Source organism: Coenobita brevimanus, chromosome 1 (genome assembly GCF_032717465.1).
Source record: "Coenobita brevimanus isolate Jiangsu-jjx chromosome 1, ASM3271746v2, whole genome shotgun sequence".
Lineage (NCBI taxonomy): Eukaryota > Metazoa > Arthropoda > Malacostraca > Decapoda > Coenobitidae > Coenobita > Coenobita brevimanus.
Genome location: NC_136954.1, coordinates 6,115,978 through 6,130,990, shown reverse-complemented (window position 1 = coordinate 6,130,990; position 15,013 = coordinate 6,115,978). Strand labels below are relative to the sequence as shown.

At 43.2% G+C, this 15,013-nt stretch overlaps 1 protein-coding gene across 1 annotated transcript; it reads right to left on the bottom strand.

Annotated features, from left to right (window-relative positions):
* Positions 1–1,305: 1,305 nt before the first annotated feature.
* LOC145413199 (uncharacterized) lies at positions 1,306–2,439 on the bottom strand. Its single transcript, XM_080282958.1, has one exon. It carries the CDS (start codon positions 2,437–2,439, stop codon positions 1,306–1,308), a length of 1,134 nt encoding a protein of 377 aa, XP_080139084.1.
* Positions 2,440–15,013: the final 12,574 nt, after the last annotated feature.

The window sequence follows — 15,013 nt, the reverse complement described above, 5'->3', positions numbered from 1 at the left end:
TGATAAAATAGATACTGAGATTAAACTTGGTTACATTGGACTTTAAGTGACAAAAACATTTATTCCATTTTCGTCTGAGTCGATTGGAATGAGGAAAAAATTCCCATCCTGGCACTGCTTCTTGGCTGCTAGGAATTCTCTCAGCTGACCAATATCTCTGGAAATACTTAGCCTGAATATGGGCAGTTTTTATATTGATTCAGTTATAATATAGTTTTTCGTGAGTGTAAACTGGAAAGAAATTCTGCAGCACCTTTTGATACCATCTGTTTGATACTTTTCCCTCTGCTGATCAAGGAGGTCCAGTGCTGATTGTGGAGATGCAACAGCTTCTTCCTATCTTGGACCCTATCCTGGTCGATATCTGGCCAAAACTTGTATTATCACAATGAATCCAATTACAATATAAAGGTACAGTTCTTTTCATTCCAGCAACACACGGAATAACCAGATCAAGACACACCTACAGAATTTGCTTTGCATTTTACATCCAGTACATTGTTGGCCCTGTTAAAATGACGGAATTCTCTACTTGAGTTTAAATCCTATGGTCCATATTTCTATTCAAGTGTCTTTGTACTAACGATATAACGCCTACAAATAGTTAAGTACCCAGGAAATCCATAGTTTCACAATGATTGCTGCTGATATTATTTCCTTAGCCCATTCATGCTTTTTTTTTCCCCTTCTGCCTTGTATCTCCAGACGATTTTAAGTTGCCTTTTTTTTTTTTTTTTTTTTTTTTTTTTTTTTTTTTTTAGACGGTGTACATACAGCCTCCTTTAACCTATTCAGTAAGAGAGAGATCTTTTCTGAATTGAATGAAATCGCAGGATGTGGCATTAATCTATGTTAAGAAAAAACACCTGTGTGTGTGTGTGTGTGTGTGTGTGTGTGTGTGTGTGTAAACTTGAAAGTCATTCTGTCGGACAGGGGGGATAGGTGGGCAGGGTCGCGGAGTGAGTGTGGTAGATGGTCAGTGTGGGCGGGTGGTGTGGGATAGGTGGGTGGATGGGTGTGGTGGATGGGGTTAGGGGACAGGGTGAGGTGGTTAAGGTACACTTGGACGGTGGGGTTAGTAGGGTAGGAGAGTGGGGTGGGTGGGGTAGGTGGATGGGCTGATGCGGTAGGTTGGTGGTTGGGTGGATCGACAGGCTAGGTGGGAAATAGTGCTGCAGGTGATCAATAACTGCCTCAGTCAACTTGTCTTCCTCCCACTGTTCCTTCCTTTTTCTGTTTACCTCCTCGGGTCTTTTTCAAGCCACGAAGGGCAGTGCCAAGTCTTTTTGCAACATGATTTACGCACTAAGCTTTCATGACTTTTTGTTCTTCACCGTATGGACCTACACCTCCATTCATATCACACACTGCACGGTAAGCAGAGCTGTCACCATCTGACACAAATGTTTTGTACATCATTTTATGGTTCTTAGATCTACCCCACATTTCCACAGCTTCTGCTGCCTCCATTGCCCCTGAAGAGCCTTCATAATTAGAATCACAGTCATGTTCATCCAACCAGAACACATACTCTGTCTCAGTGATCTTTTTATTTTGTAAAGCCTTTTCCTTAGCAATGCATATCTGACACAGTTTAGAGCTCACTTCATAATCCAAAATAAGTCCTGTTTCTACATCAATAACAGCACCAACGCCATAGTTTGACTTGAACCCACGCTTGTGCCATGAACCATCAAAAGTCGTGCTGACAGGTAACATATCATCCACTAGATCAGCATCCTCTTTCTGTGTGTAGTGTTCATATACAGCACGCCTACTTCTTTCCAGAACACTTGTTGCGTGCTTTATAGCATTCATGGTGATATACTTAGCATATCGAATGCATGTATTCTTTGTGAAATGTTTGAGACTAAGAAAAGAAATAAGTTTATCTGCTCCAACAAAACCAACACCAAGCAACATCACACAGTAAACCAGCAACAAGGTAAGTGGATGATAATTCTTTTCTTTCACTTTTGCAGACTTTAGTGTATCCTTTATTACATGTCCACAAGCACACTTCACACAAATGTACGTATCTATCTGGTGATGTGTAAACTTCACAGCAACCTTGTTATCTGCACAAGAGGGACACAACATGGTCTCCACTATTTCTTGAATGATCTCTTCAAATATGACACGAACTTTTTCAACTCCAGCAGGCTTTTCTGTCCGCTCAGCTACTAAAGATTTCCTTATTTCGGCACTTGTGTTGCCACGAGAGGTTGAGGGAGCAACAGGTGTCGGGTCGCTTGCTTCTAATTTCCGTTTCTTTGCTGCCGCTACCGATGCTTTTGTCGCAAGTTCTGCGGCCTTGCGACGTATAGCAACGTATTTCTTTGGTCTCGGCGATTGCACAAGCTCCACAATCCAATATATAGGGAATAAGAGCCGAGAGAAAGCCACAGAAGCAGCGAACGTCCCGCCTACTCCAGCCATGTGCACACCACCAAAGCCTTAACACTTCCTTTCATAACCCATGCCCGCAGGCATGGTACCTCTTTTTCATGAACTTCCAAACAACGTAAAAAAAATCGGGAAAAAAAGCTACAAATAAACCATCAAACATGGGTGACCATCGACAACATTTTTAAAGGGCCAAGGGTAAACAGACCACGCCCCCAGCCCTTTAAAAAATAAAGAAAAAATACTTAAAAGTGGCGTATCGCTTTCAAACTTTCAGAGAATGCTGCCAGATCATCCCCTGATTTTTCAGTGTGTTTAACTCAAGTTCGTAATGACATCGATTTTTCGTTCAAAAAACCAGTACCCTTCCCTTAAACCCGTAGACGTAGTTTCTGTGCTTTCAGTTAAGAAAGCGGTCATCCCCCGACCCCAATCCCGACCCTGCAAGAATATATCCAGTATTTCATTCTGACAACCCCCCCCCCCCTCCATCTCACACACACACACACACAGGTAGATAAACAGATGGATATTATATCCATCCATCCTTCCATCATCCAATCCTACATTGCCCCAAGGGGAGCGTAGCAGCCCAGGGCTAGGCAGTTGGTCTCGACATTTAACACAATAATAATACCACTAATGACTACTGGCCTTGACTAGATGCGCAGTTATGACCAAAAAGCCAGCCAACGTCCCAAGCTTACATACTGTACATACTCCTTACTTTCGTCTCCCTTCTGCGTCCTTCCAACTCATTTTCTCCATTTATAGCCATCCCGATCGTGTTCTCGCCAATTTTCCAATCTCTTTCCTATCTTCTAATCTCTTCTTTGCCTCCATTCAGCCCATCACTCATCGTGTTCTTTCTTCTTTCTCCCTCCTCCTGCCATCGCCCTCCTCGTCTTAACTCTTGCACTCTTACAATGCACAACCAAATTTCGTCTTTCTTTCTCCTTGTTTAAGTTTCATCTGCTTCATTTTTTCTCTGTTCTTCTCCATCTCTTCCATCCCTCTTAACTTCTTGCTCTTTTTCTTTACTCCTAAATTCTTATATTACACCTCCTTCTCCCATTTTTATACTCCTCTCTCACTCTCTCTCTCTCTCTCTCTCTCTCTCTCTCTCTCTCTCTCTCTCTCTCTCTCATTTTTCCTGCCTCAGTTTTTCCTCTTGTCCCTTCATTATCCCATCGCCTTTAGCATTGCGAGGCGATATAGTTTGTGTGTGTGTGTGTGTGTGTGTGTGTGTGTGTGTGTGTGTGTGTGTGTGTGTGTGTGCGTGTGTGTGTGTGTGTGTGTGTGTGTGTTGCCACATTATCTCGAAAAGCTGTAACGACGAAGGGGAACTGCAAGGCTTGGTGAACGAGTCTGGGAGAGTGTGTAAGAAACGGAGTCTAAAGGTGAATGTAGGGAAGAGTAAAGTTATGATCTTCGTGAGAAATGAAGTCACTGAATATACGGTGAGGTTGGATGATGTGTGGAAATGAAAAATGTGAGTGCGTTTAAGTACTTGGGTAGTGTGATGAGTAAGAATGGATGTTTGGAGGATGAAATGCTTGAAAGGGTACAACAAGGAAGAAAGGTTGCTGGTTCTTTGAAATCAGTGATAAGAAGTAGGAAGTGATCATGGAAGTAAAAAAAGTTGCTACATGACAGTATTGTGATACCAATTCTAACATACGAAAGTGAAGCCTGGACCTTGTTGGAAGGACACAAGTGACTGCAGTGGAAATGAGTTATTTGAGAGGAGCATGTGGAGTTGCTTGGAGAGACAGACAGACAAATAAGAAAGTGAAGGAGCGTTGTGGTGTGGATGTGATAGAAAGCGTTAGGAGAAATACACTGAGGTAGTTTGGTCATGTGGGGAGGATGGAGAACGAGAGACTAACGAGGAGTGTGTATGTGAGTGAGGTGGAGGGGGGGGAGAGGGAAGGACAGGTCAATGATGAGAGGTAGGGATGGAGTGGAAAGGTATATGAGAGATAGGGGTGTGCGCTGGGGGGAGGGCAGTGAAATGGCGAGGGGCAAGAAGACATGGCGGCGATTTTTTTGTGACCACCCCTTACGGGATTAAAGGCGTCTGGCAGTAGACAGATAGATAGGTAGATACATTCAGGATATAGCAACTATGTGGATGTAAGGAGGCCTAATACTTTTGGTGATGATTTAATCAAGGACGAGCGAATCACAGCCGCCATAAATATACATTTTTTTAACAGGGATTGGTTTTAGTGAAACGCGGTGATTGAATTCCGTAGAGTTTTGCGAACACTCTTCATATTTGGTTCGTAGGTAACTTGTATCTTAGCCAACACCATATCTTGGCGGACGATTAGCTTTCAGCCCCTGAATGCTTTTGTTTAATATTCCCCCTTTGTTCCCTAGGTCTTCTTTCTCATTTCCTCGTCTCTTGTCTTAAACTATCTTCTAATCCCACCCCTATTCATAAAATCATTCCTTCTTTCTCCTCCGATTTTTCCTCTCCCCCTTTTCTCCCTTTACGTTCTCATTTCGTTTCCTAGTTCTTCCTTCCTTTAAACTGCATTTTTCTTTTCTCTTTAGTCGTAAGTGGGAGGCGTAAGAAAGACCCTAATTTTTGTTGCAATTTACAAAACATCTGGTCTTGCTAGATGCGATTAGCCTGCATCCCACATTACAGAGCGTAGTCAGCAACGATACGGAAAGAGCAGACATGATATACTGTATACTTATCATATGCTTTAGAAATTACTGTAAAAAACTGGGGGCTTCTCCACACCTCGCTTTCTCTCTCTTGCATTCTCTTAGCAAAAATCCTCCCTCTTTCTTTTCTTGTCATGTTTACATTTCTAATTACTCTCTCGCCCTTCCATCTCTTCCACTCCTCCTCACCCCGTCTTCTTGAGTCTGAGGACCCATATATCTCCTGTTATTTACCCTAACGTAATTTTTCCCTCTGTCTTTTCATTTCCTTCACTTTTCTTATCCCCATTTCATCCTTTTTACACCTTCTTTCTCTAGTTCTTCCTTTTCTTCTCCACTCGTCTCGTCTACTTCGTTTTCTTCTTGACTTTGCCCTCTTTCATTATTTATATCCTCTCCTCCTCCCCGTCTTTCTCAGCCCATCTGAAACCCTCTCGTTTCGCCCCATCTTTCTTTCTTTCATTCTGGCCCCATTTTCTTCCTTTTCTCCCCCCTTCTTCTTCCCTCTTCTCCCTTCCAATCCTCCTCCATCCTTTCCCTCTTCCTTTCCCCCTTCTCACTTCCTTCCCTTTTTTTTCCCTTCCCTTCCCTCCTACCCAGTCCTCTCATCTTTCTTTTCCCACCGTTTCTTACATTCCCTCCCCTGCCATCCCTTGCTCTCCACATGCTTTCCTTCTCTCCCCTCCCTACCCCTCCATTCTCTCCCCTCCCAAGCCTTCACCTTTCATCTTTCCCATTGTCTCTTGTGTCCTCCCCCCAATTCTTACATTCCTATTCTCCCCCTCCTTCTTTCTCATTCCCACCCTTCTCTCTCCTCCACTCCATTCCATTTTGCACCTTTTCCGACATTCCTCCACTTAGCCCCCCACCCTTCCTTACCTCCATCCCTCTGTCATCTCCCTCCTTACAACCACCCCTCTCTCATCTCCCTCCTTATCTCCACCCCTCTCTCATCTCCCTCCTTGCCTCAACCCCTCCCCCTCCTCCCCTGGTCTCCATTAACACTATATCAGGATATTCTGGCCGCCTGTTTGCTGGGTGTAGCTTGGTGGCGGCCTGAGATCTTACAGCCCCCCCTGACCACCCCCTGTAAGTACCCTCTTATGTCCTCCCTCACCCCCTTCACGTCCATCTTTCACATTTTTCTTTTAAGCACCGTCGCTCTCTACTCCTCATGCCCCATTGTAAGTTCTCTTCTTAGACCCCTTTACTTCCCCTTGCTGGCACCCCGTAAGTTTTCTGCGATTCCCTTTTTATTCCCTTTTTTCACTTCTTCTGAAATGTCCCCGTAAGTCTTCTTCTAGTCCCCCTTTTGCTACCAATTAAGTCCCCTTCTCACGCCCTTAAAACGCACCAATTCTAGGCGATATTCTGGCCTCTCACCCTCTTTAGCTCTTCCTCTTGACTCTCTCTCCCAAGTAAAACATCCTTTAGCCACCGTTTAAGTCCATTTCTTACTCCCTCTCCTCTCCCCCGCCTTTTCAGTCCCCCCTCCCCCTCCTAGAAATCTCCCTCTTAGTCCTCTTTCACCTTTAGGTTTTCCCCTTGACTCTCTCTCGCCCTCCTCCTCTCTAATTCCTCCCCTCAAGCCCTCTTTAAGTACTCCTATCGCCCCCCTGCCCCCCATTACTGTCCCCCTCCTGGTCCCTACTGAGAGAGAGAGAGAGAGAGAGAGAGAGAGAGAGAGAGAGAGAGGGGGGTATCCAAAACCAAAGTCGTCGGTGGGTTGAAAGTGGTGCTATAAATCATGACGTCAGGCTCTGGACGGAACCCACATAAACCCTCACTCTGCTGCAGTGTGTGTGTGTGTGTGTGTGTGTGTGTGTGTGTGTGTGTGTGTGTGTGTGTGTGTGTGTGTGTGTGTGTGTGTGTGTGTGTGAGAGAGAGAGAGAGAGAGAGAGAGAGAGAGAGAGAGAGAGAGAGAGAGAGAGGATAGACGAGGAAGGAGACAAAAGGGAAGGAGAAGAGGGAGGGGAGAGAAGAAGGAGGGGTAGTGGAGAAGGAAGAGAACAGAAAGAGACGACCAGGGGAAGAAAGAGGATGGGAAGAGAAGTGGAGAGGGTGAAGAGGAGGAAGAGAAGGGAAGGGGACAGGGGACAGGGGATGCGGAGGGGGAGAAAAGAGGGCCAATGGGAATGGAAAAAATTGGAAAATGAAAAAAGACGATATTATGAGAAAAATTAATGTGACTTTGAAATTACCTCACGTAACGGGGGTAACTCTAGTATTCTGTTCCAGCTAACGCCAGCCGATTTTAATAAGCAAAGAGAGTTACAGGAGCCTGGGTGTTAATGATATAATTATGTATCGATGCAGTTCTCATTATCCCTGCCCACTGACGCTATCAATTATATTCGCATCGTCATAATGAGCAAGAATTATGTTAGTGATATGAAGAACACGGACAGTGACAGCGCTAGAATGTAAGTCATTGATATCACGGGTCTAAGACTGAGCTGAATACTGTATACCTGCCATTATTATTATTATTATTATTATTATTATTATTTTCTCACCCGTGTTCGCGAAGCAAGAGCGGGTGGTATGTTTTAGTCAGTGTGCGTACTGCTAACAAAAACTTAATTCTGACCCAATTTTAAACAGCCTTGGTGCAAAGACTGAGGGTTAGCTATTGGGAAAAAAAAAATGTTCTTGAAAACAACTGGTCTGGGGTCGAGAACACAGTTACATCAATTTCGTGTTTTCACCATATTTGGACAATGACTTGCAGAATGGCCAAGAATATGGCCAGAATATATGGATTCGATTTTCACGACAATCACCTAAAGGTCAAAGGCCACAGTGAAAGGTTAAAGGTCAAGGTAGGTCAACTAAGTTTGATCTGATTTGAGCCAAACTGAGTGAGTATACGTGTCGGGCAAGAACGAACGGACTCAGTTGACGTCAGTCAATGGTCAAGGGCACAGAACAAGGTCAAAGTTCGACTCGTGAGTCGTGGGGAAAAAAAAAAAACTTAACGAAAAGAGTTTTGATGATTTGGGTCAATCTTGGTGGATGAGTTGAAGATCACACAAGAGGCTGACCTATTCTTTATTAGAACATTAGGTCAAAGGTCACTGTCACATGGCAAGATCAACTTGAACAACGGTTTTCTTCGATGTCAACTACACTTTGTGGAAGGATTCATAATTAAAACATGGAGGATGAAATTCAATTTGGAGAATAATCAGTCAGGGTCAAGATCACAGCGTAAGGTCAAGGTTAAGGTTACTATACCGTCAACTCAGACTGTTTGATTTGATTTGAAGCAACGTTGGCGGAAGTGTTAAGGGTTAGCCAGAATGAAGCAGTTCAGTTTCAAGAGCTATCAAATGAGAGTCAAGGGCACAGGGCAAGGTAAAATATTCGGCTCTTCCAACACTTAATGGGAGCAGGTGTTGCGCTTCTGAGAGTTCCCTGTTGTTGTTATTATTACTACTACTACTACTACTACTACTGCTACTACTACTTACTATTATTAGTATTAGTATTAGTATTAGTATCATCATCATCATCATCATATGTATACAACATAATGAAACGTCGACTTCAGCGTGTATCACTTGTGTCGCACGCAGCCACCCAGCTTCTGTAACTCATTAACCGTCTCAGGATCTGGACAGTTTTAAAAATTATATTACAGCTAACGCAAAATTATTTTTAGAGAATAGAGTCAAACTATTCTGAGTGTTAAGAGAATGAGTGCCATAAACCATTCAGGACAACTCTGTCATTCTATTGCACATAACGACGATGCTGTTCAACTGAGAATGAGTTCATATAATGAGATTACAACACTGGGATCAAGGTTAATTATTATTCAGGCGCTAGTATGTCGTTAGGTGCACATTACTAAACAAAGAGACGGGAGAATGTCTTGTCTCTGGACAGTATTGCAGTCCTGACAAAATCTCCATAACATCACGGGATCTCATCGAATTTCGCGCCAGGAGGATTTCTTACTTATTGGTGCCAAGGTCGCTAAAGGACGCCCATATCCGGAATGTGCTTAAAAACATCGCAACTTTGCGTATGTGTGTGTGTGTGTGTGTGTGTGTGAGAGAGAGAGAGAGAGAGAGAGAGAGAGAGAGGATAGACGAGGAAGGAGACAAAGGGAAGGAGAAGAGGGAGGAGAGAAGAAGGAGGGAGTAGTGGAGACGGAAGAGAACAGAAAGAGACGACCAGGGGAAGAAAGAGGATGGGAAGAGAAGTGGAGAGGGGGTGAAGGAAGAAGGGAAGGGGACAGGGGACAGGGGATGCGGAGGGGGAGAAAAGAGGGCCAATGGGAATGGAAAAAATTGGAAAATGAAAAAAGACGATATTATGAGAAAAATTAATGTGACTTTGAAATTACCTCTCACACGTAACAGGGGTAACTTTCAATATTCTGTTCCAGCTAACGCCAGCCGATTTTAATAAGCAAAGAGAGTTACAGGGCCACAGGTGTTAATGATATAATTATGTATCGATGCAGTTCTCATTATCCCTGCCCACTGACGCTATCAATTATATTCGCATCGTCATAATGAGCAAGAATTATGTTAGTGATATGAAGAACACGGACAGTGACAGCGCTAGAATGTAAGTCATTGATATCACGGGTCTAAGACTGAGCTGAATACTGTATACCTGCCATTATTATTATTATTATTATTATTATTATTATTATTTTCTCACCCGTGTTCGCGAAGCAAGAGCGGGTGGTATGTTACGAATCAGTGTGCGTACTGCTAACAAAAACTTAATTCTGACCCAATTTTAAACAGCCTTGGTGCAAAGACTGAGGGTTAGCTATTGGGAAAAAAAAAATGTTCTTGAAAACAACTGGTCTGGGGTCGAGAACACAGTTACATCAATTTCGTGTTTTCACCATATTTGGACAATGACTTGCAGAATGGCCAAGAATATGGCCAGAATATATGGATTCGATTTTCACGACAATCACCTAAAGGTCAAAGGCCACAGTGAAAGGTTAAAAGGTCAAAGTGGGTCAACTAAGTTTGATCTGATTTGAGCCAAACTGAGAGTGAGTATACGTGTCGGGCAAGAACGAACGGACTCAGTTGACGTCGATCAATAGTCCAAGGGCACAGAACAAGGTCAAAGTTCGACTCGTGAGTCGTGGGGAAAAAAAAAAAACTTAACGAAAAGAGTTTTGATGATTTGGGTCAATCTTGGTGGATGAGTTGAAGATCACACAAGAGGCTGACCTATTCTTTATTAGAACATTAGGTCAAAGGTCACTGTCACATGGCAAGATCAACTTGAACGGTTTTTCTTCGATGTCAACTACACTTTGTGGAAGGATTCATAATTAAAACATGGAGGATGAAATTCAATTTGGAGAATAATCAGTCAGGGTCAAGATCACAGCGTAAGGTCAAAGGTTAAGGTTACTATGCAAAGTCAACTCAGACTGTTTTGATTTGATTTGAAGCAACGTTGGCGGAAGTGTTAAGGGTTAGCCAAGAATGAAGCAGTTCAGTTTCAAGAGCTATCAAATGAGAGTCAAGGGCACAGGGCAAGGTAAAATATTCGGCTCTTCCAACACTTAATGGGAGCAGGTGTTGCGCTTCTGAGAGTTCCCTGTTGTTGTTGTTATTACTACTACTACTACTACTACTACTGCTACTACTACTTACTATTATTAGTATTAGTATTAGTATTAGTATCATCATCATCATCATCATATGTATACAACATAATGAAACGTCGACTTCAGCGTGTATCACTTGTGTCGCACGCAGCCACCCAGCTTCTGTAACTCATTAACCGTCTCAGGATCTGGACAGTTTTAAAATTATATTACAGCTAACGCAAGAATTATTTTTTTTTTAGAGAATGAGTCAAACTATTCTGAGTGTTAAGAGAATGAGTGCCATAAACCATTCCCAGGACAACTCTGTCATTCTATTGCACATAACGACGATGCTGTTCAACTGAGAATGAGTTCATATAATGTGATTACAACACTGGGATCAAGGTTACTTATTATTCAGGCGCTAGTATGTCGTTAGGTGCACATTACTACACAAAGAGACGGGAGAATGTCGCCGTCTCTGGACAGTATTGCAGTCCTGACAAAATCTCCATAACATCACGGGATCTCATCGAATTTCGCGCCAGGAGGATTTCTTACTTATTGGTGCCAAGGTCGCTAAAGGACGCCCATATCCGGAATGTGCTTAAAAACATCGCAACTTTGCGTATGTGTGTGTGTGTGTGTGTGTGTGTGTGTGTGTGTGTGTGTGTGTGTGTGTGTGTGTGTGTAACATTCTGTACATTGAGGGAAACTGGCTACTCAGTATCGCAGGTAAAAATACAACTGCAACAGATGCATATATTGTGAATTTAAGTATTTTCATCCGGTAAGGCACTTTATATATTAGTCTTCTGCCACCACACGAACAGACGCAGCTTCCGAGCGATTTACCAAACTGGGGGTACCGGTACTAGATACAGCTTCCATTAACCCCCTTCTCTATCAGTGAGGTCCTTACCGCTGAATGAAATCGTCTGGTGGTGGTGTGAGTACAATGCAATATACGTGATCGATTTAAGGGAGTTAATACTAATAACACCAAAAACGAAATATAAAAAGGGCTTTGTGTGCCTTATTTAAGAAAAGTGAAAGAATGTTCACTACTCCCACTGAGCCCCATGTGTGTCATTTTATTCTGTTTAATTCCAGTCGATTTGGTTTTGAGCATGGAAGTGAAAAAGTTACTACATGATAGTTTTGTGATACCAACTCTAACTTATGGATGTGAGGCTTGGAAGTTGTTGGAAGGACAGAAGTCAAGAATGAGAGCAGTGGAAATGAGTTATTTAAGAGGAGCCTGTGGAGGGTGGAGTCACATGGAGAGACAGGTTGACAAATGAGGATATAAAGGACCGTTGTGGTGTGGATAAGGATGTGATAGGAAGCGTTAGGAGGAACACACTGAGGTGGTTTGGTCATGTGGAGAGGATGGAGGGTGAGAGACTGACGAGGAGATTGTATGAAAGTGAGATGGAGGAGGGGGGAGGGAGGGGGAGGCCGAGGATGAGGTGGATGGATGGAGTGGAGAGGTATATGAGAGAGGGGGGTGTGACTTGGGAGCGGGGCAGTGAAATAGCGGGGGACAGGGTGACGTTTAGGCGATCTGTTTGTGGCCACCCCGAACAGGATTGAGGCGTCTGGCAATAGATAGATAGATAGATTTGGTTTAGCTACAGGAAAGCCATGGCCCTGAATCGGATACAAATATAGATACACATATAGATATAGACATATAGATACATATATATTTTGGGTGACAGTCTATAAGACAACGATGACGATAATGCTGTTGATTATGATGATGATGTCGACGACGACAAAGATGATGATGATGATGGCACCAATGACGATGATGATGATAATGATGATGACAGTGATGGTAACTATACTTCATACACTCTATTACAGGCAGAGATTTTCACCATATGCATCTGTTTTCACGTAGCTCAGTAGCAGAGAACACAATGCTACAACTCTAGATTCTTCCCATAGCACCGCTGCGTGACTTGCACCTTATACTACTCTCGTGCTATAGCTCAACATTAGAGATGGAGAGATAGTGAGTTTACTCCTTGGTATAGTGAACTGGGTAGAAGTAATGTGTCCAAGATGTGGAATGTGTTCAAGCGAGTGGAATGCTTTGACGTCGAATAGCTTTACAGATGTGATCCAATTCACCACTTTCCACAGCAGTTTCACCTGTTGCTCTGTTTGAACTGATTTTCGTTTTGCTGTTTGCTATCGGGAAAATTCATTAAGCACGTCGCGACCTCCTCCTCACCCCAAAACTCCAATTCGTCCACTCTGCGTGTGGCGACAGCGGTACCCAGACAAAATCGGTCACACATTATCTCTCATAAAATCATGATTTCTGAACCAATTTTCATCATTAATGTGGCAAATCCTGTTTTTAAGGATGCACAATCAAACAAACTAATCTGAAAACTCCTATCTTCAGTGAGTTCTGGACTATAACAACTGTGATATCACTTCAATATGTTTCATTAAAGTTCTGTCAATTTTATGACAGTCTTTCACATGACCACATTAGTTCTTCATGAGGACTTCAAAAAGGTATGAGTAATATCTGTAAGTTTAATATTTCCACAAAAATTTCACGGTTACAGGCTCGTCCAGGTTACAGCCACATTTACCCACTGGCCCGGGGACCAAACACTGTGATCAGTAAGTTCTCGCTCGCTCGCCTCGCTCACTCATTTGAATAATTTGGAGAATAACGATTGCAGAACATAAATAACAATGAAGAAGATGGAGGAGAAAAAACGAACAAACTAAAAAAACAACAATAACATGTTGATGATAATGATGCTGATGATGCACCTCCCACAGACTCTTCACTGTTAATTGCATCTAAGCTTTAATTCAGCCTACCAGTAACAAACACACTAACCCTCCCAGGCTCCTATGACTCATCCTTAGCTGCATAAAATCTTATGGCTTAAGGTGGAATACAGTGTTAGAGTTGGCACGACTTTGAGGGGGTTAATGATGGAACCCTTGTGCTTCTATGACTCATTTTCTGCCGAATAAAATCGTCTGCTGTAAACAGAGACTGCATTACTAAGGTTTTCTAGGTCTTGAGAGAGAGAGAGAGAGAGAGAGAGAGAGAGAGAGAGAGAGGACTGCCACAGGAATAAATATTCAGTTTCACACAACATAAAATACCTCTATCAAATATGCAAAACTCGCTCCACTAATTGCATTATGAAAACAGAACTGGATTTATTACCACACACAAATTAAAACAAAACAAGGTAACAATAAATAAGTTTGTTTTGTTTTTAATTCCCCACTTCAGTTCGAGGACGTCCTTGCTGCCAACGGACGCACTTTCTCAATTTGGCGCGAATATCTGGTGGTGAAGGAATCATTATCATCATCATCATCACTATGTCCTTTTTTCCCATGTAAGGCTGGGATCATCATCACCATCATCATAATCATTATCATCATGTCCCTTTTTCCCATGTAAGGTCAGGATAATCATGATCATCATCATCACCATCACAATGTCCCTTTTTCCCATGTAAGGCTGGGATCATCACCATCATCATCATCATCATCATCATCATCATCATGTCCCTTTTCCCCATGTAAGGTTGGGGTGATGGTGGATTACAAACCTACTCCATTAAGACTCCCAGGCTCCTGTGACCAATGAGGCTGAGTCAAATCCACGGAGAGAAAACCAGGGCAGGCGAACGACAGGACACTTCTCAGCGATGTACTTGTAGCGGGTGACCTGTATGCACCTGACATGACCTCACTTCTCTCTTATTCATGTTCTAGTCGTGTTTTGGGGGTCTTGAAGGGCATCTGATCCTAGGGACAGGAACACCACTATCTATCACTGGGCATAGGTGGTCAGTACCGAGGCAGAAAAGTACCAAGTTACATTACCGAGTTACAATTCGAGTACCGGTAGCAGTAGTAACACTACTTTCTTCGTCCTGTACCGAAATTGGTACCGATGGTACGTACATTTTTAAGCATATTTTGTCGGTACCGGTACATTTTATTTATCTATATTCACGCATCGTGTGATAAAAACAAGGTGAGGAGAAGGCCTACGTGGGAGTGCTGCTGCCGACCCTGGCCTCTAGTGAACGCAGTCACTGGAGATGTGGAAGGCAGGTTCGGCCATCGTTTCGAGGACATTGACTGCCTGCTTGCTGCTGCCTTTCATCCCCAATTCAAGATGTCGTGGTTGGCGTGGTTAGCTGAGTCAGCCTCCAACGACACAGAGAAAATGAGGAGAAGGGTGGAGAAGATGGTGTCAATACTGGAGAGCAAGCTAGAGGACGCGGAGAGCGGCACCACTGATGATGATGACGAGCAGGATGTTAAGGAAGAGTTTTTCGA